The 25932-nt window shown below is 42.2% G+C and overlaps 1 protein-coding gene across 1 annotated transcript in view; it reads left to right on the top strand.

The window, feature by feature from the left end:
• LARGE1 (LARGE xylosyl- and glucuronyltransferase 1) overlaps nucleotides 1–25932 on the top strand; it is a 539877-nt gene that overhangs the window by 287550 nt on the left and 226395 nt on the right. The window contains exon 6 of the mRNA XM_042947656.1: nucleotides 24823–24994. Within this exon, the coding sequence (XP_042803590.1) occupies nucleotides 24823–24994 (172 nt within the window). The remainder of the gene's footprint in view (nucleotides 1–24822; nucleotides 24995–25932) is intronic.

Genomic DNA, 25932 nt, shown 5'->3' with positions numbered 1-25932 from the left:
CAACAGAAAAATGATATTCAATGCAACAGCTCACAAAATACACACCACTGTGTACTTCTGGAGGAAGTGTCATCAGTAATTTGCCAGCCAACCAAAACAGTTATCAAAATGAATATTCAGGAATGAAGAGATCTTATTCTAACGGGGCAGGCAGTGTGTACTGAAAGAAGTTACACATGGAATGATCTGTAGATAATTGTTTTAAGTCAGTTGCAAAGATGACTGCAAATGCCTGAAGTTGTTCTTTAAAACACACACACAAATAACCAGTTCGTTTGGTTGTTGTTCCCTCTTGGGCCTGTGTTGCCCGCCCCGCACCTCCCACCTCTGGCAACCGTCTCTCCTCTATCTTCTCTGGATCTATGAGCTTGGGTTGTTTTTGTTTGTTTGTTTTTGTTTTAAGATTCCCATGTAAGGGAGATTATATCTAATTGTTTTTCTCTGTCTTACTCATTTTACTTATCATAATCCCCTCAGGGGCCATCCATGTTGCCAGATGGTAAGATCTTATTTTTTATGGCCGAACAATACTCTTTTTCTCCTCATCCATCAGTGGACACTTAGGTGTACTGAATACTGAAGTCTGATCAGTCATTTTAAAACAGGTTGGGAGGTGCTGTTGGACTCAAAGCTGCTAAGTGTCTTGTGTTTTGTATAAGTCAGGTGGAATTTTGTAACCCTTCTCTCTGATCGTCGAGGAGAGACAAGATGTTTCTGAAAAAAATCAAAGGTGACCACTGGTAAAGTTATAAATAGAATTAAAACTGAGTTGTTGAAGGTGAATATTGCAAGTGAAACAAAGTCTATATAAAATAGGTAGGGAGCAGAAAAAAATAATGATGATGCTGAGCATTAGATATCCGTATGCGGAAAAAATGAACCTTGACCCTCTTCATACCATATACAAAAATTAACTTGAAATGAATCTTACAGCTAAAGATAGGAATTAAAAACAATGGAACTGGTGGTAGGAAAAAAACGGAGGAGAAAATCTTAGAGACCTTAGACTAGGCAAAGATTTCTTAAGTGGAATCTGAAAAAAAGCACAAACTAAAAGAAAAAAATATTGATAAATTGCAGTTCATCTAAACTGATAGTTTTTTTGTTCCGAGACATTAAGAAGAAGATGACAAGCCATAGACTTGGAGAGAAAATTTGCAAAGCATGTGTCTGATGAAAGATGTGTATCTGGAATAAGCAGAGAACTCATACAACAGTAACAAGAAGACAAATGACCCAATTTAAAAACGGGCAGCATATTTTAAGAGACATCACTGAAGAAGACAGGAATAGCCAGCAAATCCCTAAAAAATGCTCAGCATCCTTAGTCACCAGGGAAATGCAAATTAAGGTCATCACAGGATACCACATCACACCCCCTGCAGTGGCTAAGATTAAAAAGACTGACAGTACAAAGTGTTGGTGAGAATGCAGAACAACGGGAACTGTTGTACTTAGCTGACGTGTAAAGTGGTACATCCACTTGGTAAAACAGTTTGTCAGTTTCGTGAGCCATGAGGCGTATGTTACAACCCACCAGTACCACTCCTGGGTATTGATGCAAGAGAAATAAAAACGTGCGCACACAAAAATTTGTCTGTGATTATTCACGTCAGCTTTATTCATAGAACACAAATGTCCATTAGCCAGAGGAAACAGTTGTGATATATCCATTTAATGGAATGTTACTCGGCATTGAATATGATATATATGGCAATATGAGTAAATCTCAAAAGTAGTATGCTGAGTGAAAAAAAACAGACACAAAAGACTACACGTTATATGACTGCATTCGTACAAAATTCTCGAAAGCAAGACAGAAGTTACGAGGAGCCAAAGAGTAGGATCTTTTCAGGATCACCTGAAAAGGGGCTGAGGGGACACAGGGAGAGGGTGATAGAATTGTATAAAGCAATTGTGTGCTAGTTGCAGACTGTATACACTTGTTGAGTTTTTCGTTTTTTTCTTTTTTTTTTTAATTTTTTTTAACGTTTATTTATTTTTGAGACAGAGAGACAGATCATGAATGGGGGAGGGGCAGAGAGAGAGGGAGACACAGAATCGGAAGCAGGCTCCAGGCTCTGAGCCATCGGCCCAGAGCCCGACGCGGGGCTCGAACTCACGGACCGCGAGATCGTGACCTGAGCTGAAGTCGGACGTTTAACCGACTGAGCCACCCAGGCGCCCCTGAGTTTTTCGTTTTAAAGGGGTGATTATAACGCATGTAAATTTTTTCTCAAAGCTGAAAAATTATGCACAAGAATACTGTTCCAGAAGCAAAACCAACAAATATACAAGCATGAAACTTCTGTCATTGGAGAAAAACTCAGATGCTTGATTAGATAGCAGTATCTTAACCGTATGTTTACAATCTTAAAGAAACATACGTAAAATAAATCATAAAATTTAAAAATAAAATTTATATTAGGATGTCTCAGACATACGAAGAAAAATAGGGTACGAATATGTTAATTTCAGACCATCTCAAATATAAAGTATATTTAATTGAAATTAGTAATTTTAGGTTGACAAGTGTGATATCCATAAGAGGAGATAATAGCCAAGCTGTTTTCCAAGTAGAAAGCTTTCTAATAAAGCAAAAACTGATAGAAATATAGGATATATCGGTAGAGTTTCAACCACTAACAAGGCAAATCATATTGTTAATGACAAAGGCAGTTTTAAGAATATAATCATTATGAGTAGATATCAAAGCTCATATCCATAAAATGGAATAAAAATGGATTTTTGTGTGTTTGTGAAAAAAATTACATAAATTGAAAGCATAAGAAAACCTCATTAAATTCTGAACCATAAAGATTATATAGGCCCCAGTTTTGACTGCAATGAATTAGTCGTACATATCACAAACTTCTAGATGGGGGGCTACAAATACCTGGAAATTAGGGGAAGGTAAAGAATTTTTCTAAATGCTTATTTAATCCAAAAGGAAATAAAACTAAAAATTATAGCCTATTTTGAAAACCACAAAAGAGGAATATTTCACAGTAAAGCTTATGGAGTGTGCTCAAAGCTGTCATTGGAGATGTTTTAATAGCCTTCAGTGCCTTCATTATTCAAACACAAAGATGATGATAAACGAACCTCACATTCCACTCGATAATTTGAACAAGAACAATGGTGTGGACCTAAGGAAAGCAGAAGGAAAATAAAGTTAATAGCAGAAGTCTGTGAAATAAGGAAAATGAAAAACAGAAAGCTAAGATTAAATGTTTGAAAGCTGGTTCTGTGTGTAGGAAATGGCAGTCCTCTGGCAAGTGTAGTAATGAGTGGAGAAAATATTAATATGCTAAACAATAAGATGGGATAGAACAATGTACATGGAAAATGGTAATAAAATAGCAATAGTAGCCACCATTTATGTGGTACTTCTGTACCAGATACAGTACTAAGTATTTAATGTGGGTTAGCTTTTTTAGTGATCACAACCACTCTTTAAGATTAGTGCTGTTATGATCCCATTGTGCAGATGAGGAACCTGAAACTAGAGACCATTTGGCCAAGACCTATGGTCTAGAAGGGGGTGGAAACAGGATTGGAGCCCTTCAGCCTGATAATGTGTCTGGGTTTTGATTCCTAGAACATAACGCTGTAAAATGCCGTGCCTTACATAGGTGTATTTTAGTTGTATATGTAGAATATACATTTTAGTATATACTGTGTGTGTTAGGTACATGTAATATACATGCATGGGATGGATCTCATATGCATACATTGTATGTAATATGGTATATACATATTCTATATGCATATATACTACATATATTTCACTGAGAAGGCTTTGAGGTCATCTAGTTCACCATGTTACCTGAAATAGTGGTCTTCCCTCCTCACCTCCCTCCCCACTGACTGTTTCCTAAACCTCAAGGAAACTCTTCTTGGCCCAACATCCTATTAATGTTTGGGTTCTCAGAGTTGTCATGCCCCTCTGCTTCCTTTTCCCTAACGCTCGCCATTGTATAATTATTAAACACCTCTCTTGTATGATTATTTGTTAAATACCCTCACTGCCCAATATTAGTTATAAGTCTGATTCTTCTAACTACAATGTGCAGTCCACTTGGATGGACCCCCTCTGTTCTTATCCTGCCTATTTCTACTGTTAGCATAGTGCTTGTGTGTAATTGACTCTAAGTAAATGTTTGAATGAAGGAGTCTTAATAAGAATGCTGAGGCTTTTCCTCCACTCAGCAGGGAGGAGTCCCAGGAACTGTTACTTCTATCAGCTGTGAATATGAAAGGAAAGAGTGATCTCTTATGTTCAGGGTAATTGTCAACCTTTGCTCAAGGAAGAATTTCCAACCTGTAGATAAAAAATGGATTCTGTAGCAAAAGGCATTATTGTGAAATTGAGCATTTGGGAAAAGATCAAATAGGATAATGCCAGATACAAAAAATAAATTTTGGATAGTTTGAAGACTTGGAGAAGCATTAAAACTAGAAGAAAAAATATGAAAATTTTCATTCAAGGGTGAGGAAAATTTGTATATGCCAAAAAGGAATGGGGAAAAATATAGTCAAAGGAAAACTCTAGTAGATTTAATTGAAATGAAAAAAAAAAGGAAAAATTCTGAATGTCTGTTAGCAATTGAAACAAATTTAAATGGCAAGTGATAAATTGGGAAAATGATACTTGAAACCCACATAGCGTATAACACATAGAGCTCACAAATCAATAGGAAAAATAGACCAGTGGAAAAATGGGTAGAGGATAAGAATAAAGGAATTCACAAAATAAGAAAAACAAATGGTAAGAGGGTGTATGTACTGTTATACAGCACATACGGGGTACTGCTAATGAATTGCTATGCATTCAAAGAAATAGAAAATTAAGATTTTTATATCTAAATGGGAAAGGCTTTAAAAAGACGTATTACCCACTATTGGCAAGTATCCAGTCGGACCGACTCTTGTGAAAATTTCTGTTATAAATGAACATCAGGATAGTGTTATTTTTAATAGTGAGGCAGTACTTATATGCACTATACGCAAGCTATAGGATGCAGAAATTCTCTGTCCTGAGGAAATAGAGGTGTGGAGTCCAAGGATTTCGTAATGGTATTGTTTATAGTAGCAAAAATTAGACACAACTTAAATCCCAGTAGTGGTGAAAATGTAGATTATGGTACATTTTCACAATGGGATATTTGAAACTTTTCAAAATCTCTCTTTTGATGAGATTTTTATTGGTTTAGTAACAAGGTGGAATGTTACTTGAATCAATGAAAAGGGAAAATACTTGTGGTGTATTTTAAGTTAAAAAAAAAAAAAGACACAAAGCTACCACCCCCCCCCCCCAATTTAAAGCCATCTGTGTGGTTATATAATTATTGAAAAAGGAAGCACACAGGGCATCATTTAATAGCTTTCCTCTGGGTACAGGGATTCTGGTCCTTTTTTGTCATTGTTGGATTATACAAAATTTATATAGTTAGTTCAGTTTTCAAAAAATTTTTTTCCTTTTGAAAGAAGGGAGGGAGAGAAGGAGAAAAACAAAGAGAAAATAATGACGTCAAGCTAGTAATCAGAGGAGAAACCTTGTTCTCCAGGTGTGGTGAACAGACGGCATGTTCAAAGGTAGGAGAGCGCACGCACACTGTGGGGTTTGTCTCATCTGCCTGTGAATCGTGGCTGTCGGCACCACCATTGCTGTGTCGCAGGTGAGAATCTGGTTGGAAGGACACCCCGGAACTTCTTGGGGCTTTGTGCATATTAGTAAGTCCACCCTCTTTGCTTCGATCATGTCTGAGATGTTCTTGTGGGACAGGTGAAGAAGTATAATGGAGAAGCAGGTCACTAAGGACTTGCCTCCTGCTCTCTTGAGCAGCCCCAGTGACTCTTGGTTGCATTATTTATGTGGTCAGAGTAGAACTGGTTCATCTATTCTAGACTCACTGTTTTATACTATGACAGTTCCCAAAGAGAAGTTACAGAAGTATGGTTCCCAGTGTTTCACATGATCTCCTATCAATTAGATTGCTTTTGGTATAAGTGAAAGAACTACTCCAGTAATATGGCTTAAGCAACCTATTCATTTTCTTACATAGCAAGAAGCCCAAAGATTGGCCATTCCGTGAGAGATGGTAGTTGTCTTGGGGGTTCTCTTGGTCTCCTGGTCACAGAGGCCATAGCAAAATCCAGGAGGCATCTCCTCTCAGGACGTTGGGAAGGAGAAGGAGAGCCACCGCTGCCTGCTCTCGCGCTCTCGCGCGCTCTCTCTCTCTCTCTCTCTCTCTCTCTCGCAAGGAAGGAATCTCAAATCTCCCAGCAGACTTCCCCTCAGGTGCATTGGTCAGGATCGTCATGTGTCCATGTCCTGTCTTCAGGGGAGACTGGGAAAGTGAGGGTTTCTGTGTGTCTGCATATTTGCAGCCTTTCCACTAGAGAGCTGGAAGAGCTCTGGGTAGACAAGCAGTAGAGTCTCTCACACTTCCCTTTGCAGGTTTCTTGTGAGAAGAAAATGCATATTTAGGCAGGGATAACCCTTTGTGTGTGTGTGTGTGTGTGTGTGTGTGTGTGTGTGTGTGTGTGTGTATTTGTGTGTATTCTTTCTCTACTTGCTCTGAGTTAACTAGTTTGGAGTTTATGATGAGTAACTTCATTGGGATTTCCCAAGGCACTTAGTCTGTACATGGGGAAGTTCCCAGTCCCTCCAGGATCAAGGTAGACAGACTGCCAATGGTTTCCATGTTCTCAGGAGCCCAGGGAGACTGACTGGCTTGGGGAAAGCCTGATGCTAACTCTAATTATTAGGTAGCTGAATTCTCAATTAAGAGGAAGCAACTCAGGTCTGTACCTTGGTATAAGTCAATGAGTAGATAAGGATTTGCTGAATGCACACTATTCCAAGAGAGTGCAGAGATAGAGCAGCTAATATCTTCTCTAGGAATTTAGTGAAAGTGAATAAAAATAGGGAGAGATGCAGTACCAATCAGTTACCAGCTAGATAGCAAGGGATGGCTTCCCAGAAGAAATGGGATTTGGAGCTGGGCCTTGGAGGCTAGTGCGATTTCCAGAAGTGAAGGGGAAAGAGAGGGGCGTTCCCATGCTGGGTACATCATTATCCAGAACATGGTTTGAGGAAGAGGGTGGAGAGAAGGCGTAAGAGCTTTTTATCTTGCTCTGTGAATTAATGACAGGCTTTCACTGCCCTAAGAAGAGAATACCTTTCCCCAAGCAGGACTCCTTTGTCTGCTTATTATCTGCTGAGTTTAGCTATAAAACTTAATACCCTCATCTTTGTGCTTTTTCTGTCAGAAAAGAAAGAAATGCATTTCTTTTATCTGGCTGGCCTTCTGTTTTTCACTTATGAATGTCAGACCTTTTGATAGTAGAAGAAACGAATAAACTGGTTCACTAAGACTATCACCTAGGACTGCTCAGGATGCCGATAGGAGAAAAGTTTGATTGTTTTTTACCTTTTAGTCTTCAGTATCCATATAGTCACTATATCCACCATAAAGCCAACAAGTTGAATGACTACTGTATGCAAACTATCTTAGAAAACGTTTAGAGGAGTTTCTGAGGTAACATAGTGAATCTACCACAAAGGATGCTCAGATGGAGGAGATATGTGTATATATGTAAGTTACCCATGGAGTAAAGGCAGAGAGAAGCATGCTTCGTAGCAGATGAGTGTGGACCTGACTGGCCTTATATTTAGAAAATTGAACTTTGATTTTGCGGTGTGCAGAATCCATTTAGAAATCAATGACACTGATCTGTTCAGTGGGTTTGAGGACAAAAGGGGAGCTGAATGGGATGAGCATTGTCAAATTCCTTCCTGAGATTCCGTTTCCCTTAGGTAACTTAAAACAGAATGCCAACTCTTTGTGCTTCGGGGCAGTGCTAAAATGAACAATTAAGTCCAAGAGCCTGGTCTTAAGGTTCTCGGGACCAGTGACCTGGTGACAGTATGGATCTTGGGGGCAGGATGTCATGATGGATGAGTGAAAAATAAACAGTAGAATTGGCTCATCTACTCCAGACTTGCTGCTGTACACTATAACAGTTCCCAGAAAGAAGGTATAGACGTGTTTTGGTTAAAAGTCTCCTCCCTAGACCGCCTTCTTCCTCTTCAGGTGACTAGTATTAAAGGCAGATTGATTTTCTATAGCTTTCGTAGGGTTTGGACCTGTTGGGTATGGCAGTAGAGGGAGAGAGGGATCAAGTTCACTTCCTAGAATCCTGTAAGGAGCTGGTGGGTGTGCGGTGGTGTCACCTATATTGAAGGAAACTGACAAAGGGACACCTTTTCTCACGAAGAGCAAGAGTTCTGTCTGTCATCTAGATATCCACTTAGGGCGTATAATGTGTGTTACTGGAAGTGCTCATAATGAATGTGATTCTCCCCCCTAGATAACTGCGTAATGCAGGGTCATCAGGTACACAAATGCATCATTCTTTAGGCAACCTGCTAAGTAAGAGGTGAGCCCCGTTGGGACACAGCTAGGTGCATCCTGGGACTGTGATGCAGCAGAAGGAATCTACTCTGCTTTGTATAGTACAAGGATGGGAGGGAACCTAACATTTGGGGCTCTGGAGTGAGAGAGCCCGGGATTAGGTAGAAGTGCTTAGGAGGATGCAAAACAGTGACAGCTGCCCAGCGCCTGGAGCTTGGAGTCCTGGGTTCTTCACGAAGTAGTGTTTAGGATAAACCTTATCTGCCGGGTGGAGGGAGCGCCTGGGTCTGGTGGAAATGGGAATCGCTCTTGCTGGGAGAGGGGCTGCCATGGCCGCTGCCAGCCAGGAGAGTCCTCCTTGAATCAGCCTCGGGGCAGTCTTGCTCGTTGAAACTTTGTGTTCTTCTATTTCTAAGCCTCATTTACTCTTCTGTCTTGTTTGTGCGACTGTGGAAATACTGCTTCTCTTCCTTTAGCTCACGATGCTGAAGACTGAAAACCCTTGCCTTCCTCCTCTTCAGACAAAGTTCCCTAACTCTGGGTAATGCAGTAATTTCCAGTATTTGCCTCAAAACTGAGGCAAACTTGTACTCTGGTACTAGGATGCAATCAGTATTTTCCCTGTTCACCTGTATACTTTTTTCAAGTTTTCACTAGTATTTTTGAACAAGGTGCCTCAACCTTAGCACCGCTGACATTTTGGGGCAGATAATTGTTTGTTGGGGGGCTGTCCTATCTGAGGGTGTCAGGCAACATCCCTGACCTCTACCCACTAGATGCCAGTAGCTCTCTTCCAGAACCTCGGGATGTGGCAACCAAACATGACCTCAGCATTGCCAAATGCCCCATAGGGGGGCAACATTGGCCCTAGTTGAGAACCAGTGCACTAAAACCTGACAAAATTGGAGGTGAATCTGCTGTTTAGGCAAGCCCTGACTGTGATGCTCTTGAAGGCCATGGAGTGGAAAATTCAAGCCACTAAGTCAGAGACGAGCCAATTAGATTTATGTCTTTTTATGCCCAGTCACGTGACATACCCACGTGTTGCCTGTTCTGGACACCTTACCTGTGGACCCCAGGGTGATGTCCATTCACCACTCTTTCTTACCTCATTTGGGACACTGAAGGGCCAGATTCTTTGTTTTCTAATGGAAATGTGGAAAGCAAGCTAGAATTATTTCTACACAAACTTAGAATTTTTCAAGTTTTCATCCCTTGTTGCACCATGTAACCAACAAAAAGGTGCACAGAGGTGTCCGAATGTGAGCTTTCTTGCTGAGGAACAAGAGACAATACTTGAGTCTCTCAGTTCCATCTGCTTACCATGATGAAGTCAAAGCATTGCCGGGGGGACCTCATAAAAGCGATTTTCCTGAAGGCCAAAAGAGATGAGTTTCAACCCTGCCATTTCCTAGCTGTGCGACTTTGGACAACGCTGTTTTCAAGTCTTCGCTTCCTGTGTGCAAAGTGGGGATATGAGTTCTTGCTTCATTCACAAAGTTATTTCAAGAATCAAATGACATAAATCTGACACTGCATTGCAAACTAGGAAATGCTATGCATGTATTATCATCATGCCCCTTATCATTTTTGAAAGATGGACGTCTTCACAAACTGCCCTGTTAAATATCCTTTTATATACTCAACTCCCTTGGCTAAAAACTCATCTAACTAGGATATTTTCATTGGATTTAACCACTCAGCTAGGCTGAATTCAAGAACCCCAGTGGGTTTTAAATCTGCTCACTACTGGCTAAATAATATGTTTGAAGAGAAAATAGCAAGCAATGATCAACATCTTATTCATGGGCATAATAGCGCTGCTGTGACTCCCCTTTCTCCTCCCCTATTATTATTAATATGGTGTTATTACCTAACGTACATTGTGTCCCAGAATGTGCTTGTCGCCTTTACATTACATATACATAATACATAAGCCCTACCCTCCAAAACCAGCCATTATAAAGAAGCAAGAGGAAATCACCAGCGGTGGCAGATGTGGTGAGGCTCTGGCATTTCAAGTTGCTCACTGTGATCAGGCCTTTATTCTACTTGTCACGTAAAGAAATATTCCTTACTTCTATATCCAGAATTAAGCAGCAGCTGTGAGTGCAGATTCTGTCAGGCACTCCGCTTGGTGCTTCCCCAGACATCATCTGGTTTTCAGTCTCCCACAAACAGTGAGCGGCTTTGTCTCTCTCTTTCAGGTGCAGAATCTGAGAGAGAAGGGAATTGACCCGATTCCCAGCGTGTGTTTTCAAACTCTGAGTACAGCGCTCGCTCCTGTCTTTATTCCATGTTGCTTCCAGATCAAGAATGCTTAAATATTCCCACACCAGGGAATTAAGAGAGACAACAACAATAACAACAAATACTCTATGGGAACTGGACAGTGTGTGTGCAAACAAAAAAGAACCAAAGGTAGAGAGCTGGGCCATCATTAATTTGATTTCCCAGCTAGGCTTAGTTAGAATTGATTGGTTGGCTCACTTCCCCAATTGTTGCATGTGTACCTCGGGCTCGATTGCACCTGAGAATCACTTGATAGACTTTACAAACACAAAACAGCACCCACAAAACAATGGCAGGGCCTTTCATTGATTGCACATTAGCATCGCTTATGATCTTTATCAAACCAGAAGGAGTAGCAGCACCAGGCCTGACCGCTGGCTTTCCTGGGGCAGGCCCAGTTAGTGGGACGAGGTGGCTCTCATGTGTGGCCGGTGCCGGGCCTCGCCTCCAGCTGGTGTTCCTCAGTGGCCTAGAGAAGTTGGGCCCTCGATCGCACTGTTCACATAAAGGCTGAGCATCAGAGGCTGAGATGTTCTCTGACATTCTCATTATGTGCTAAGGAGCAGAAATTACGAATTCATTTGAACACTCTTTGGGTCTATTTTTCAATCTTCCCTTTCTGCTTTTCATTTTGGTGTTATTGACAGTGCTCTTCTTCAAACTCTTACTGGTCACTTGCGGCCTTGTAGATGCTGGGGAGACATTTGCACTGAGAAGGTATGTGACTCCTCACAGGTTGCATTGACTGTGACTTGTGGAATGTACCTTTGTGCCGAAGGTATGTGCTCCAGGTAGTAGTTACCTTTGCCTTTTCTGACTGTACTTCCTGTTTCCTGGTACCACCAGTTTGCTCCATCCCCAAGAATTCTAGTGAGACTTTATTTATAGCTTTCCCTGCTTGACGATCGTTTGAATATCTTATTTGAGTCAGTTTCCAAAATGATTAAGATTTTTGAAGCAAATCAAATCTAATATGTAGTCCCGGCTCCTATAATTCTTTAAGATTGTGTGATTTCCTTAATGTCTACTTTATAGGGTTATTGTGTGAGTTAAAAGAGAGTATTTATAAGTTTCTTCTAGTGTCTGTTACACAGTGAGCATTCAACAAATGCCATATTATTATCATCATAAATATAATAATACTCTTTCCTTTTTACCCATGATCTCCTAAGAAATAAGAACATTCCACATTCACTGCTCTTTCCTTCACATCTACGTGAGAGTTTGGCACACACAGTGAATGTCTACAGAAATGAGTCACTTTCAGAATTAGGTGATTTTTTTTTTTTTTTTGAAGAGGGATTTAGAGCATTAGGAATTCTTTTGATCAGTAACCAAATCCCCAAGTGGAAAGTACAGGCTTAATGGAATTATATTATGCCATTACCATCGTCTACAGTACTTTCTAAGGGTGACATTCATCTCCCTTCTGTATTCTTGTGTATGATAAATTCTAAATCTAGACAAGTTAGCTATCTTCAACACCTGGTTTCCTTGACAACCCTTCATATAAATAGTAAGGTCCTGTTGTGGAGGTGAATGTCAATATAACTAACCACAGTCTAAGGCTTCAAGGTCAAGGTAAAAATATTTTAAATTACAGTAAGACTCTTGGTTAATGTTTGTTAGATGTATTACAAGGGGTGAGTAAAGGCACCATCTTTTCAGGGATGACCAGTGAAGAGGGTCATTGACAAGGTTTTTGTTGGTCTTTGTCAAGGTTTTCCTTTGGATCTGTACTATACCAGGATAGTTTCACCTTCCATGCTTTACGAGAGAAGACCGTTTTTAAACCAACCAGGAATTAATTAAGTGGCAACTCTCGTTCACCCTCCTTAACCCACTTTACCTGCTCCAGGTTGCCCTCCCATGTGTTTAGAGTTCAGTTGACCTGCAGATTAGATCTCTGAAGCTGGGACCAGAGAATGTCACAGGAGAGAGCGTCACCTCCAAAGGATTGCAGAGCCCTCCGAAAATGAAAAGCATCTCATTAATGCAGAGCAGCATGGTGCCTCATTAATTGTAGGCTCTGAGGCTGCCTTTCACAGGAAGGTTCCTTCACAGGAAGTTTCCCTGTGAGGAAGTGGTTGGAGTAGGAGAGAGGGAAGCCTGGGCAAGTGTTCTCCTAAAATCTCCAGATGAACTTGAGAACAGATAACTGTAGTGTTTTGTGATTAACCTGCCTTCTGAGTAAATTCAGGAAGAACTGCTCAGCTCAGCAGATTTGGGGCTTTGGTTTGTTTGTGTTGTTGTTCTTTAATTTTTTTTTAATGTTTATTCATTTTTGAGAGAGAGAGAGAGAGAGAGAGAGAGGGAGGGAGGGAGGGAGGGAGGGAGCACAAGTTGGGGAGGGGCAGAGACAGAGGGAGACACAGAATCTGAAGTAGGTTCCAGGCTCTGAGCTGTCAGCACAGAGCCCATCGCAGGGTTTGATCCCGCAAATTGTGAGACCATGACCTGAGCCGAAGTCAGACGCTTAACCGACTGAGCCACCCAGGCACCTCTGTTTGTGTTTTTGTACACTTTTCTGTTTTGTGGCTAGCTTGGTGTCCTGTAATCCTTTAGAGCAAAGTTTCTCAACCTTTGAAAAAAATTATTATCAGCCTTTCCCTAGGAGCTTAGTTAGATACATTTTCCCCCTAATTGCACCTGTGAGATTTTAATAACAAGTCATGGTAATATCCAAGATTTTTTATTTTCTTGCCTCACAAAACAATTTTTGCCTTGTTATGAATGTATGCTGAAGAATAAATTTATAGTAACAGGGAAAGAAGAGGTTTTTTCCAGACACCCCCCCCCCCTTGCATTTACTAGCAAAATGATTATCTCCATTTTTTAGCGCTTTGAGCAGGAATTGAGAGAGAGACAGAGAGGTGAGGGAATGGGGTGGGTTTTTAGCTGGCTAAGCCTGGTCTCTCTAACTCCCAAATCCTGTGTTATCTCTAGTTGACATTCTTGCTTCTAGGTCACCCATGACTTCCTGTACACATAGGCCCATACACACATTTGAAGACTGTAGAGAAGTAGGTTATGATGACACTGATGAAACACCACACCATCTAACATAGAACTAGAATAGTATCAGCAGAACCACCAGGACATCCTCCTATTCCGCCCCCCTACCACCTGTAGCCTCCATTAACACAAACCAGTATCCTGAATACTGTAATAATGCTTTTTTGAAACGATTGTTTTTGTCTCTTCAAGCCGTCATCTGGTGTTTGAAAGGATGAGTGAATGGTCAACGTGACAGGTTCTATCCCCGTCCTGAGGAGTGGCTCTCGATACTCACCACCTGTGCGCTTGTATGATTTCACGTTTTCAGAACTGTTCGTTGAGTGCCTTCTGTGTGTCAGAAACTGCGCTAAGTATACATACATAAATACATACTGTGTGCTGCTGTGCGCTGTAGTAAGAATTGCAGCTTCTAAAAATATTAAGTCCAGGCTACGCAGGAGCTAATGCAGCTTTCTCCTCAGTGCATTGAAAAATCTATTAGTGGGGCACCTGGGTGGCTCAGTCGGTTGGGCGGCCGACTTCGGCTCAGGTCATGATCTTGCGGTCCGTGAGTTCGAGCCCCGCATCAGGCTCTGTGCTGATAGCTCACAGCCTGGAGCCTGTTTCAGATGCTGTGTCTCCCTCTCTCTGACCCTCCCCCATTCATGCTCTGTCTCTCTCTGTCTCAAAAATGAATAAATGTTTAAAAAAAAAAAAAAAAAAGAAAAGAAAAAAGAAAAATCTATTAGTTAAGAAGGCAGCTATATTTCAGGAAATTAAACCACTGTAACAGTCCAGTTCACAAATCAGAACTCCCAGTGCTTTGAAATGCTTTGTTTCATAATGTAAAGTACTGAGGGATGTTCAGGCAATCCATAAATGCTCCAGTGACCAATGCCCTCCAAGCTTCACAAAGCTAAATACAGAGTGCTTCTTGCCAGACGTGAGAGGAAGGGGTTTCATTGCCACTGATATGAGGAGGAATGTGTTTATAGATCCATCCATGGGCACATTCCTCTTGATTCATCCTACCTTCATCATCACTCTAGAATTAATTATGTTTATGGAAGATGGTTTATCAGTAGATTTATGAACACTGAGCATTTCAGGTGGAAGCCAGCTAACTTACTTCAGGCTGGAGTTGTGAGGTCTGAATGATGTTCATTGACACTTGGTGTAGAAGGCTGTCACCTGAAAAGACCAACCTGGGGGCTCTTACAAGGTTCCCTTCCAAGTTTCCAATGTGGGAAGATGTGAAATCTGTAACTCAGCTCTCCTGTTGATACTGGTTCCTTAGAATTTCACAGTAGCTGACCTAGAGTGGCTTTTATGAAAATGGGATTTCTACTTTTAAAAAGGACAGGCAGGAAACCTTCTAGGCTCCACAGTCATAAACTGCCCATGAGGTATAGGGTTATCTAAAGAACTCCTGACCTTCCATCAGCTCTTTTTTGTATTAATCTTTGAGAAAGGTCTTCTCTCCCTGTACATCCAACTGTATCAAGTTCAGGTGGTACCCTTAAGTTTTGGGCTATCTTATGTCGTGTTTCTGAACAGTTAGCTGATTGGTGATCCAATGTAAATGATTCAACCAACAAGTCCTTGAGAAATACAGTGCTTACTATGTCTCCTTAGTGGTTCTTAGGGTATAGTCTGGGGACACCTGTTTCAGGACCACACAGGGCTCTGGTTTAAGAATACAGATTTTTTAAAAATTTTAAGTTTTTATTTAAATTCAAGTTAACATACAGTGTAATATTAGTTTCAGGTATGTAATATAGTGATTCAACACTTCCATACAATACCTGGTGCTCATCACAACAAGGGCACTCTGTAATTTTCATCACTTTTTAACCCTTGGCCCCACCCACCTCCCCCCTGGTAACCATGAGTTTATTTCTAAAGTTAAGAGTCTGTTTCTTGTATTGCCAGGGGCGGGAAAATCAAAAACAGATTTCTGGACCCTACCCTGGACCTGATGAATCCTCACCACCTCTGGGTGTGATTCTGGGAATCTGCATTTTCTTTTCTTTTTTTTTTTAAGTTTGTTTATTTTGAGGGAGAGAGAGAGAGAGAGCACATGAGCAGGGGAGGGGCAGAGAGAGAGAGAGAGAGAGAGAGAGAGAATCCCAAGCACATTCCATGCTGTCATCATGGAGCCTGACGCAGAGCTCAAACTCACAAACTGTGAGATCATGACCTGAGCCGAAACCAAGAGTCAGGTGCTTAAATGACAGAGCCACCCAGGCGCCGCTGGGAATCTGCATTTTCTGTAGGCATCCTCCAAGGTTCTGATGCCTCTGAGCTGTCTTCTGTTAATCTTTTCCCTATGTAAGTTGTTAGAGTTTATTCTAAGAATACAGTTGAGATTATGTCTCTTTGCTAGTGAAAACCCTTTTGTTTCTTCCCACCATCTTTAGGACCTTGTCCAGTGTTCTTTGGCAGGGCATACAGTATTTTCCAACATTCCACCCTTTCCTCGTCTCCATGTTCTTCTTCATCACTTCCAGCTCCAAGCTTTTCCTGGGTGTATCAGACTATCACACACACATGCACACACAGTTGTTTACTTGTATCTCTGTGCCTTCACTGATGATAATATCTCCACTATCCTGCTTCTCTCACTATCTGAGAAACTCAATTTTCAACACATTTTTTAAGACCAATTTAAGGCTCATCTCTTCCAAACATCTCTAACTGGCTACCCTTCCCTCCCCACCTCTCTCTCCCTTTTAATTGTACTTCTACTAGACTGCTCTTATGCATACACTTGGAGTTCTTCATAATCCAGTTGATAACCATATTCTAGAATTACAGATGTGGTAACTAGTTTCTAAGATGTCCCCCAATAATCCCTGTCCACTAGTATTCACACCCTTGTCTGTTCTTTAACCACGTTGCCAATAACCAATAAGTTAACCAATAAGACATTGCAGAAATGACACCAGGCCACTTTTTTTTTTTTTTTAATTTTTTTTCAACTTTTTTTTTTTTTTTTTTTTTTGGGGGGGGGACAGAGAGAGACAGAGCATGAACGGGGGAGGGGCAGAGAGAGAGGGAGACACAGAATCGGAAACAGGCTCCAGGCTCCAAGCCATCAGCCCAGAGCCTGACGCGGGGCTCGAACTCACGGACCGCGAGATCGTGACCTGGCTGAAGTCGGACGCTTAACCGACTGTGCCACCCAGGCGCCCCCCACTTTTTTTTTTTAAGTGTGTTTATTTTTTGAGAAAGAGAGCACAGCAGGGGAGGGGCAGAGAGAAGGAAAGAATCCAAAGCAGGCTCTGCACCATCAGTGCAGAACCCAGTGCGGGGCTTGAACTCACGAACAGTGATCAAGAGTCAGACGCTTAGCCGACGGAGCCACCCAGGCACCCCAACATTGTGTCACTTCTGAGCCAAGCCGTAAAAGACACCCTAGGTTCTCTCTTGATGACTTACTCTGGAAGAAGCCGCCTCCATGTTGTAAAGACATTCAAGCTGCCCTATCAGGTGGTGCATGTGGTGAGGAGCTGAGGTTTCCTATGAACAGCCAGCGTCACCTGCCGTGCGTGTAGGAGTGAGCCATTTTAGAAACAGATCCCAAGCATTCAGATGTCTGCAGGCTCAACTGACACCTTGACCGCAACCTGAAGAGAAATCCTGAGCTAGAACCACCCAGCTAATGTGCTCTCAAATCCCTGACGCTGAAACTGGGTGAAATAATAAATATTTCTGTTTTAAGCTACTATGTTTTGAGGTATCTTGTTATGGATAATGAATATCTAGTAGACCATGGACTCCTTGAGAGCATCAGCTATGTTTTATTCATCATGGACTCTGGTCCCTAGCCTCTCCTCAGTACCTGGCCCACGTTAAGTTTTCTAGAAACGCTTATTTAAATGATCACAACTGAGCTAAAGTGGATTTTTTTTTTTTTTTTTTTTTTGCTGGAAAGCGTAAATATAACTGCAGATGACTTTATCTCGTAGACATGAATCTCCTCTTTTCTGTTGCTTTAAATATCTTTGATAATATTAACAATGAACAACAATAGCCAATACTTCTATAGAGCACCAGCATTCTCACAGTCGTATAGAGTATGAGCTGTAAGAATACCCATTTTACAGATGAGAAAAGTGAGATACATGGAGGTTTAATCACTTGCCTGATGTGACACAGCTAGTGAGGGATAGAGCCAGGATTCAAACCCAGGCAGTCAGGCTCCAGAGTGCACACAGTTAGTTTAAAAGCCTTTTAAATTTTTTTTAATGTTTTATTTATTTTTGAGAGAGATATAGAGTGTGAGTGGGGGAGGGGCAGAGAAAGAGGGAGACACAGATTCTGAAGCAGGCTCCAGGCTCTGAGCTGTCAGCACAGAGCCCGATGTGGGGCTCAAACTCATGAACTGTGAGATCATGACCTGAGCCGAATTCGGAAGCCCAACCCGACTGAACCACTCAGGCGCCCCTTAAAATCTTGCATTTTAAATATTGAACGCTTACCATGGGGCAAGCACTGGGCCAGATACCTTAGTTCCCCTGCCTTATTTAATACTTTCCCAAACCTCATGTGATCTATGTCATGTTCTCTATTTTATGGGTGACAAGGTACAGGCTTAGAGAGATGAGCTTGCTGGTCTAGAGGCCATGGAGCTGGACTGGGAATGTGGCCAACCAGACGCCTGAGCTTGTGCGTGTTCCGTGGCCCTCCACTGTGGTGTCTCCCAGAGCCCTGCCCCATCTGCGATCCTCACCCTCCTTTCTCAACAATTATGTTCTGAACATACAGGTTGGTTGCCAAGACGACCACTCAGAAACAACATGAAAGGCAAATGACTTTTCGAACATTTTGCGGGTAGGAAGACTTCTTTTTTAATTTTTAAAAAGGTGTCAAGGTGATTTGTAATCCACAGGAAAATGTTGATATGGGTGAGAAATCTATTCTGAGCAATAAATATTTCCAGGATGATGGGGGAAAGCTTAGAGACTATAAATAAAATAACTCCCTAGGAAGAGAGCAGGATGTGCTACTATAATCCCTATTATACAGATGAGACAGTTCAGGCCCAGAGAAACGTGGCAGCCAGGAATACCCAACCCCAAACCCTTCGTACCGAATTGGCATGAAAAGCTGCTTCTCTGTTTGTCTGGATGGAGACAGGCTCGGTTATGACAATACAGGATCCCACAGGGGTGAAAAGCACTCCTGGGACCAGGGGCAGGGGGCGGGAGGAGAGAAACATTCATCGTTTCAGAGTGGAATGTCTCAGGCTGGGGGCTGAGAGACTGGATAGGAAGGACTCAGGCACTGGGATGGTAACCCTCCACCCACTCACGGTGGGGGGTGGCTAACTGAAAGCTTACACAGAAGGCTCTTAACGTAATGCCTGACCCACAGGAAGCACTCAGGAAATGCTAGATGGTGTTTTCTATTGTTCTTGTCATTGGGGCATCCCCAGTGCCTCCTGAAACTCAGAGTCTTCAGGAAGAAATTCGCATCATTCCCTGATAAAACCAACCTCTCTTCCTGTCTTTCCCTTGTCTGTCAGAGGTAAGGAGCCTGGCATCACATCAAGACATCGCTTCCCTTCACACCCTGTGCTTCCGTGTTCCTGTTACTACCCTGGTCAGGTTTTCTGAGTAACTTCTCTGAGGATCACCCAGCATCATATGAACCTTAAAATCACCTGTAGCACTTCATAGAAACTCCCCTTGGGATCTGTCTGACAAGGAGCTGGCAGTTTGGGGAAGGTGAATGTTCCCTGGAGAGCATCCCCCACCCCCTCCTCTGCATAGAAATCCTGAAAACCTGGGATTGCTAATGCTCCTTGATGTGTGCATTAGGTAGTATTCTTGAGCACAATTGCATTTTTGCTAATTAAATCTTAGAACATGCCGCTTAGAATTATTCACAGCCATTACAAGGATAATTGTCCATTAAAATAAACCTAACTTTCATTTTTGTTATTGTTTTAATTACATAAACCCTTCGGTGTGTTTATAATGATGAACATGCTAGGTTCTTGCTCCGTGACACATTGCCATCTTCTAGGATGCTCTGAGGTCAGTCTGCCTGGGGTGCCCCCAGGTCTCTGCAGTGTGCCTCTGAGGACGGTCTTCTCTCTGCTGACCCCATGACTTAGTGTCCCTGATTGGACTGAAGTTTATTGCAGGATGGGAGTGAGATTTGATAGCAGCAGGGGTTACACCAAGAGACTGTCCCAAAGGTTTCACGGGTGACCACTTCACCCAATTTGGTGGATAAGTAGGTTTTTCCTCCTAAAACCAAGGGTATCCTGTCCGGTTTGGAGATCTACCAGCAGAGGCTTTGAGTTTCCAAAGAGGTCTCAATTTAGGATTTTGTTAATAATCTATATAGACTATAGGGAAAGGTGATGAGTGACCTTTTCCTCTGACAAAGCCATTTTCATTCCTGACTTCCCTTTACTGTTAAAGGTAGCCTCATTCTTTGCTTTTATCAAGCTCGACATCCTGAATCATCTGAGCCTCCACTGTGCTGACAGACCTCCCCTGGGAGAAGGGGCCTTTGCAGAGGCCGGCTGGGTGCCCAGCACCAGGCCAGGTGCTTTGCCTTTCTCCCAGTGGTGTTGTAAAGAGAGCGTTCCAAGCCCCCATTTTGCAGATGAGAAAAGCCTCACAGAGCTGAAATGACGGGATGGCGCTAAATCCCAGGCTTTCGGGGCTCAGCAAGCCGTGCCTCTTCCGTTGCACTGTTCTGACCCTGGACTTGAGCAATTAGGGCTATTTCTGCCGCTAGTTGCAGAAAACGTCAAAGGTAGGATTTAAACTCGGCAGTCATGCACGTCCATCAAACATTTTTTTTGAGTAATGACTGTGTTGTTACCACAGCAAAAATGACATCGTCCCTGCTTCGGGGAGTTCCAGCCCAGAGCTGGTGAGAGACATGGAAAATTAGACACAGCATGAGAGTGTGCCGTGCTGGAGGGAAGCGGCTTGCTCCAGGAGCCCATGCCCAGCCTGGGGCCCCAGGGAGGTGGCGACTGGGGGGTGCCTTCTAAGCTGAGGCTTGAAGGAAGAACAGGATTAGACTAAGGTGGGGGTGAGGGGGCATGTTATATTCTACTTCTAAGAGAGAACACCATTTATAATAAATGTATCTGCTTCTTACCACACATTCTTTCCCCCTGTAGATTCCTCGGTTTTCTTTCTGAGATTTTCTTTCTGAATACAAACTCATCCGAATGCTTCCTTTACCTCTAATTGAACACTCTGACTTAATTGATTATGTATTAAGTCGGGGACTTGGGGCGACATTCCGGCCTGGGCTCATGTTGAGATTAATTTATTCCTGTCTCTCTACCGTTCTGTGATGCATCTGAGTGCCTCACATGTGTGTTAAAAACAAAGCCGAGAGTCGGGGCAATCTAATTAGATGGCTCAGCCCAACGCTCTGGTGTTCAGTCTTCACCAAGCTCTCCGGCTTTGATGGTAACCAAAATAGATGAATAAGTTAATCAAAGGTCTGATTAAATAGCACAGCTCTGCCGCGTGGACCTATGATTGCCAAGCTTCAGTTCAGGAAGGTTCTCAGGGGAGAGAAGAAGCTGAGCTGAGTTCCAGAGGCCAGGGCTTTCATGAGAAAGAGTTGTTTAAAGTCCACTGGAGGCACTTACTTGAGGAGCCCCCAGCCCTACAATCTAAGCTGATGGCTACTCAGGGTGCTCACTTCAAAGGAAGGATAACGTGGCTTGGGGAAGGAACGCATGCCTTCCCCTGGCGGCTTCTAACTATAACTTTGCATCCTGCTCACTGTGGGATTGTGAGCAAATCGCTCACCTTCCTGTGCCATTTGCCCATCTGTCCACCTGCCCATCCTTCTGTCCGTCCTTCCATTTGCCCACTCACCTCCCATCATGGATAGCATTTTGCATCTGTCATGTAGAAGGCATTGCCTTTTGGTCTTGGCCATCATTCGTTTAATGACTGCTGGATGTATCAGGCAGTCTCTCCAGGTGCTCTCTGGCCCTTCTCCACTCTGCTTCGTGCCCCGTGACGCTGCTACATAGGGCCATGCCTCTGAGCTCCCTTTCCCTCTGGCTTCCATTTGGGTTTGTGCAGAGGGGCGCCCTCACAGGAGATTGGTGGGTAGGAGGGGAGAGAAGCCGAGTGACATGTGTCTCCCTGCTCTGTCCTGTGAGATTGCCACAGGCTGGCCGCGTCTCTCTACTGAAGTTCACTGCTCCTTCCTGGTGGCTTATGTGTATGGCCGCCCTGTCTAGACTCCAGCAGCCACTGGTACCAGCCCTTTGGGCCTTGGGTGGTCACGACCCTCCACTCTTTGTGTTCTCGGGTGCCACATGGTGCCTCACAACTGGCCCTAAATTATGCACGCGCTTTGTAGATAGTTCTTTTATTACCTGCTTTCCTCAGATTACCCAGTTGGAGTGTGCCATTTCCACCCACACCTTGATATAGTGCAGTAAGCAGGACAAGTAACTGCCTCTTATAAGTGACAGAAGCTCAGAAAGGCTGAACAAACTGTCCAAGGTGACATGGTGATTAAGGGACACCAGAATCTGAATCCAGGTGTGCCCGACTCCAGAACTCTGGATCCCCAACCCCCTTTTTGGTATGGAGCAAAGAGGCATGGCTCTCTAAATCCTGGACATGATGAGGGAGATCAGGAGGAAGGGTGGGAGCTTCTATGAGCTGAGGGTCTTTTGTGTACGGAACACTCACCCCGTCTGATCTCTAATTTTTCCGTGAACATGTGATGTAGGCACCACCTCCATTTTACAGGTAGAGGAGCTGAGGCTTAAGTCAACCCCTTGTATGGGACAGGGGTTTACATTTTGCCTTCTGTCTCTGCTTTCCCTCCTCTCTGCTGCCTGGGAACACAGTGTTGGGGGCGACAGAGTTCAGGGTTCTTTTCCTGATGCCGACATGTGGTGAACAGTTTTGTCCATCAGTTTATGTGTTTTCTTTCTTTTTTTTTTAAATTGCACATGTATGCAAAGGACCATTGTAAAACTGATAAGGAGTAGCTGACATGGTATTTTCAAGTACATTGAAGATGAACGCAGAATCCAGAGGGGGTTTCAGAGATGGCCTGGACTGTGTGAGTTACCATAGGGCTCCTTTTTCATAGCTTTCCCAAGGCAGCCTCTGTGTCCCTGTTTTCCTACCATTACTAGATGTGGGCATGTTTAAAAAGAATGCAGGGCTTAGGTTTTCTTTACAACGGTAGTGGTTGCTCATTTTAAAAAGTTGAGAAGTGTTTAAAAGTGTAGGGGTGCTTGGGTGGCCCAGTCAGTTAAGCGTCCACTTTGGCTCAAGTCATGATCTCACAGTTCATGAGTTTGAGCCCCACGTTGGACTCTGTGCTGATAGCTCAGAGCCTGGAGCCTGCTTCAGATTCTGTGTCTCCTTCTCTCTCTCTCTGTCCTTCCTCTGCTCATGCTCTGTCTCTTGCTCTCTAAAAAATAATTAAACCTTAAAAAAAAAGTGTAGTTAAATATATGTGTATGTGTGTGTATAGTATACATATCCTTTTATCTAGAGGGGGACCCGTCATCCCAAAATGACCACTATTATAATTCAGTGCCGTGCTTCTATTTTTTCTTTCTCTGCGTAAATTTGGGTGTTTTCATGTTGATTATACATAGTGGTTATTAAGCAAAAACAATTTTAAAGCTTACTTTTTTTCTTTTAACATCATATGCAAGTTTCTTCTCAGTATATCTTAATCTACATTGCTCATAGCCATTGAATAGTATGCTAGCAAGCTAAAAAAAAAAAAAAAAAAAGGCATGTTTTCATTAACTGTCCAGTTTAGGGGTATTTGGATTGTTTCTGTTTATTTTATAACATGGTGATGAACATCTTTGGGAACAAAACTGGTTTCTTGCTTTTAAATGTGACTTTTTTTAAGAACAGAGTCCTCAGAATGTCCCTAAAGGGCAAAAGGGAGGGGTATTTTTTTGAATCTTAATAAGGTGGCCTCATTTTCCACTAAAGAATTCCATTGTAAGTGTTAACTTTTTTTTTTAAGTTTATTTATTTATTTTGAGGGAAACAGAGACAGTACGAGCAGGGGGATGGCAGAGGGAGGAAGAGAGAGAGAATCTCAAGCAGGCTCTACACTGCCAGCACAGAGCCTGGTGTGGGGCTTGAACTCATGAAACTGTGAGATCATGGCCTGAGCCAAAACCAAGAGTCAGACGCTTAACTGACTGAGCCACGCAGGGCCCCCCAAGTGTTAACTTCATGAAAAATAAGTGTGTTTTTGCCTCGATGGAGATTCCCCATGGCAGCTAGAATGGGGACCCCACCCGTAGTTACATTCATATATGTCCTGTACCTGTGCAAACTTTCAACACACTGGTGTTCTGTATTATTTTTCGCCTTGCCTTTGGGTCCCAAGTGGTACTGAGATGTGCGAGTTGCTGACAAGGGTTACCGACCTTTGGGACGTTGGTTGTCCTGTTCTATCATGTGAGGATTTCAGTGGTGGCTCTCCATTGGTGGTTCATTACCGCCTATGGGTGTGTATCCTCTTACTCCCCAATGAAGAGTGCTGCATGGGTCATGACCAAGTCCTTCTCATGTGTTTGAGAAACAGGAAAGGAGCAACACTCATTGGTTTAATTACAGCTCTAAAAAATAGATAAGCAGAAGCTTTGACAATGCCACTGAAGTAGCAGTCTTTAATGACAAGCAGAATATGATTTAAAGAAATATTTCTACATAGGAACAATTAAGTATTATTTGTAAAAATGAGGGTATGATCCAATTTTTATATTTTTATTCTTTTGCACATATTCTTATTTTCCCCAGTGAGCCTATATACTCTCTATAATAAAGGTTTTATTTAAAAAAATTTGAGCCTAACATTTGAAATAATATTTATTTAATAAATATTGCTTTTCCTCTCTCTTGATTCAGATGCATTTTCTTCCAAAAAACTTCACATGCCAAACTGTACATCACATAAACGTATCTTTAAGGAAATACTCATTTACTCAGCAAATTTTTATTGAATACTTTTTATGTACCAGGCACTATTTATAATGTTTATGCAAAAAATGAATGTAATGATTCTTTTTGTTTTTCTTTTTTCTGCTCCTTCTCTTCCCTGCCTGGTGTAGTCTGAAGTTTCCTGGATCCCCAACAAACACTACTCTGGCATTTATGGTCTAATGAAGCTCGTCCTGACCAAGACTCTCCCTGCCAACCTGGAGAGGGTCATTGTCCTTGACACGGATATCACCTTTGCCACTGACATTGCAGAATTGTGGGCCGTGTTCCACAAGTTCAAAGGTAACCCCATGTTCCCTGGTATCTTTAAAGGTCTCGCCATGCCAAGAAGAGGGATTGTATTTTTTTTTTTTAAATGTGAGGCTGACACTTAACGGGTCCATACTAATGGACATGGAATTACAAATCTAGTTAAGTATCAACTCTACTGGCATTTGAAACACGTTTGAATCAAACTGGCATATGTTTGCATTTCTTTAGTAAATAAAGAGGTAAGGTTTATGTTCATAGGAAGAACCCAATTTAGGATGCATTGTAAGAGAGAAACGTCAAATGTGTATATTTTGTATGTGGATAATTGAGTGTTGACTTAGCTGTGTAGAGGCATACATTTATCAGTGTTTTTTTGTTTTGTTTTTTTTTTTAAATCAAATGATGTTTTGATTGCGAAGAAGGCCTGTGAGGTGGTAGAGATGGGTAGTGATTAGAGTGTTGGAAAATGTTCTTATGGCTTTTGCTTTCATTAATGTTGTGGTTCATCATTTTTAGGAAGTGTATAAGTTTGGCTTTTTATGACATTCCCTCTCATCCAGTTAGTTTTTTCTTAGCTATTGTGGCTCTTGTCACTGCCTCAAGGTATATGAGATTATGTGGTGGGGAATTGTGAGCCCAGTAGGTGTACTTGACTCTGGTGTGGATGCATGGGAGAAGTGACAGGTTAGCACAAATCTCGGGCTTTAATTCTAATCCCCCCTCCAGATGTCTTTCTTAAAATTGCATTATCTTACAAATTCTTCTCTGTATTAGACAAATGCAGTGGGAGATAAATTTGGGAGTGAGAGGTTTTTTTTTTCCTTTTTATTTCTTAGTTTTCTTTTTAAAATTGCATTCTGGCTTCTGTGTTTAAAATCCCTCCTGCTACTTCTCTGTAGCTTCTTATCCTATGAAGGTGAGCTACTACTCAGTGATTTTTAAATCACAGCCGTTTCCTAAATCTCAGG

This window comes from Panthera leo, chromosome B4 (assembly GCF_018350215.1).
Source record: "Panthera leo isolate Ple1 chromosome B4, P.leo_Ple1_pat1.1, whole genome shotgun sequence".
Lineage (NCBI taxonomy): Eukaryota > Metazoa > Chordata > Mammalia > Carnivora > Felidae > Panthera > Panthera leo.
This window is presented reverse-complemented; position numbering and strand designations above follow the sequence as displayed.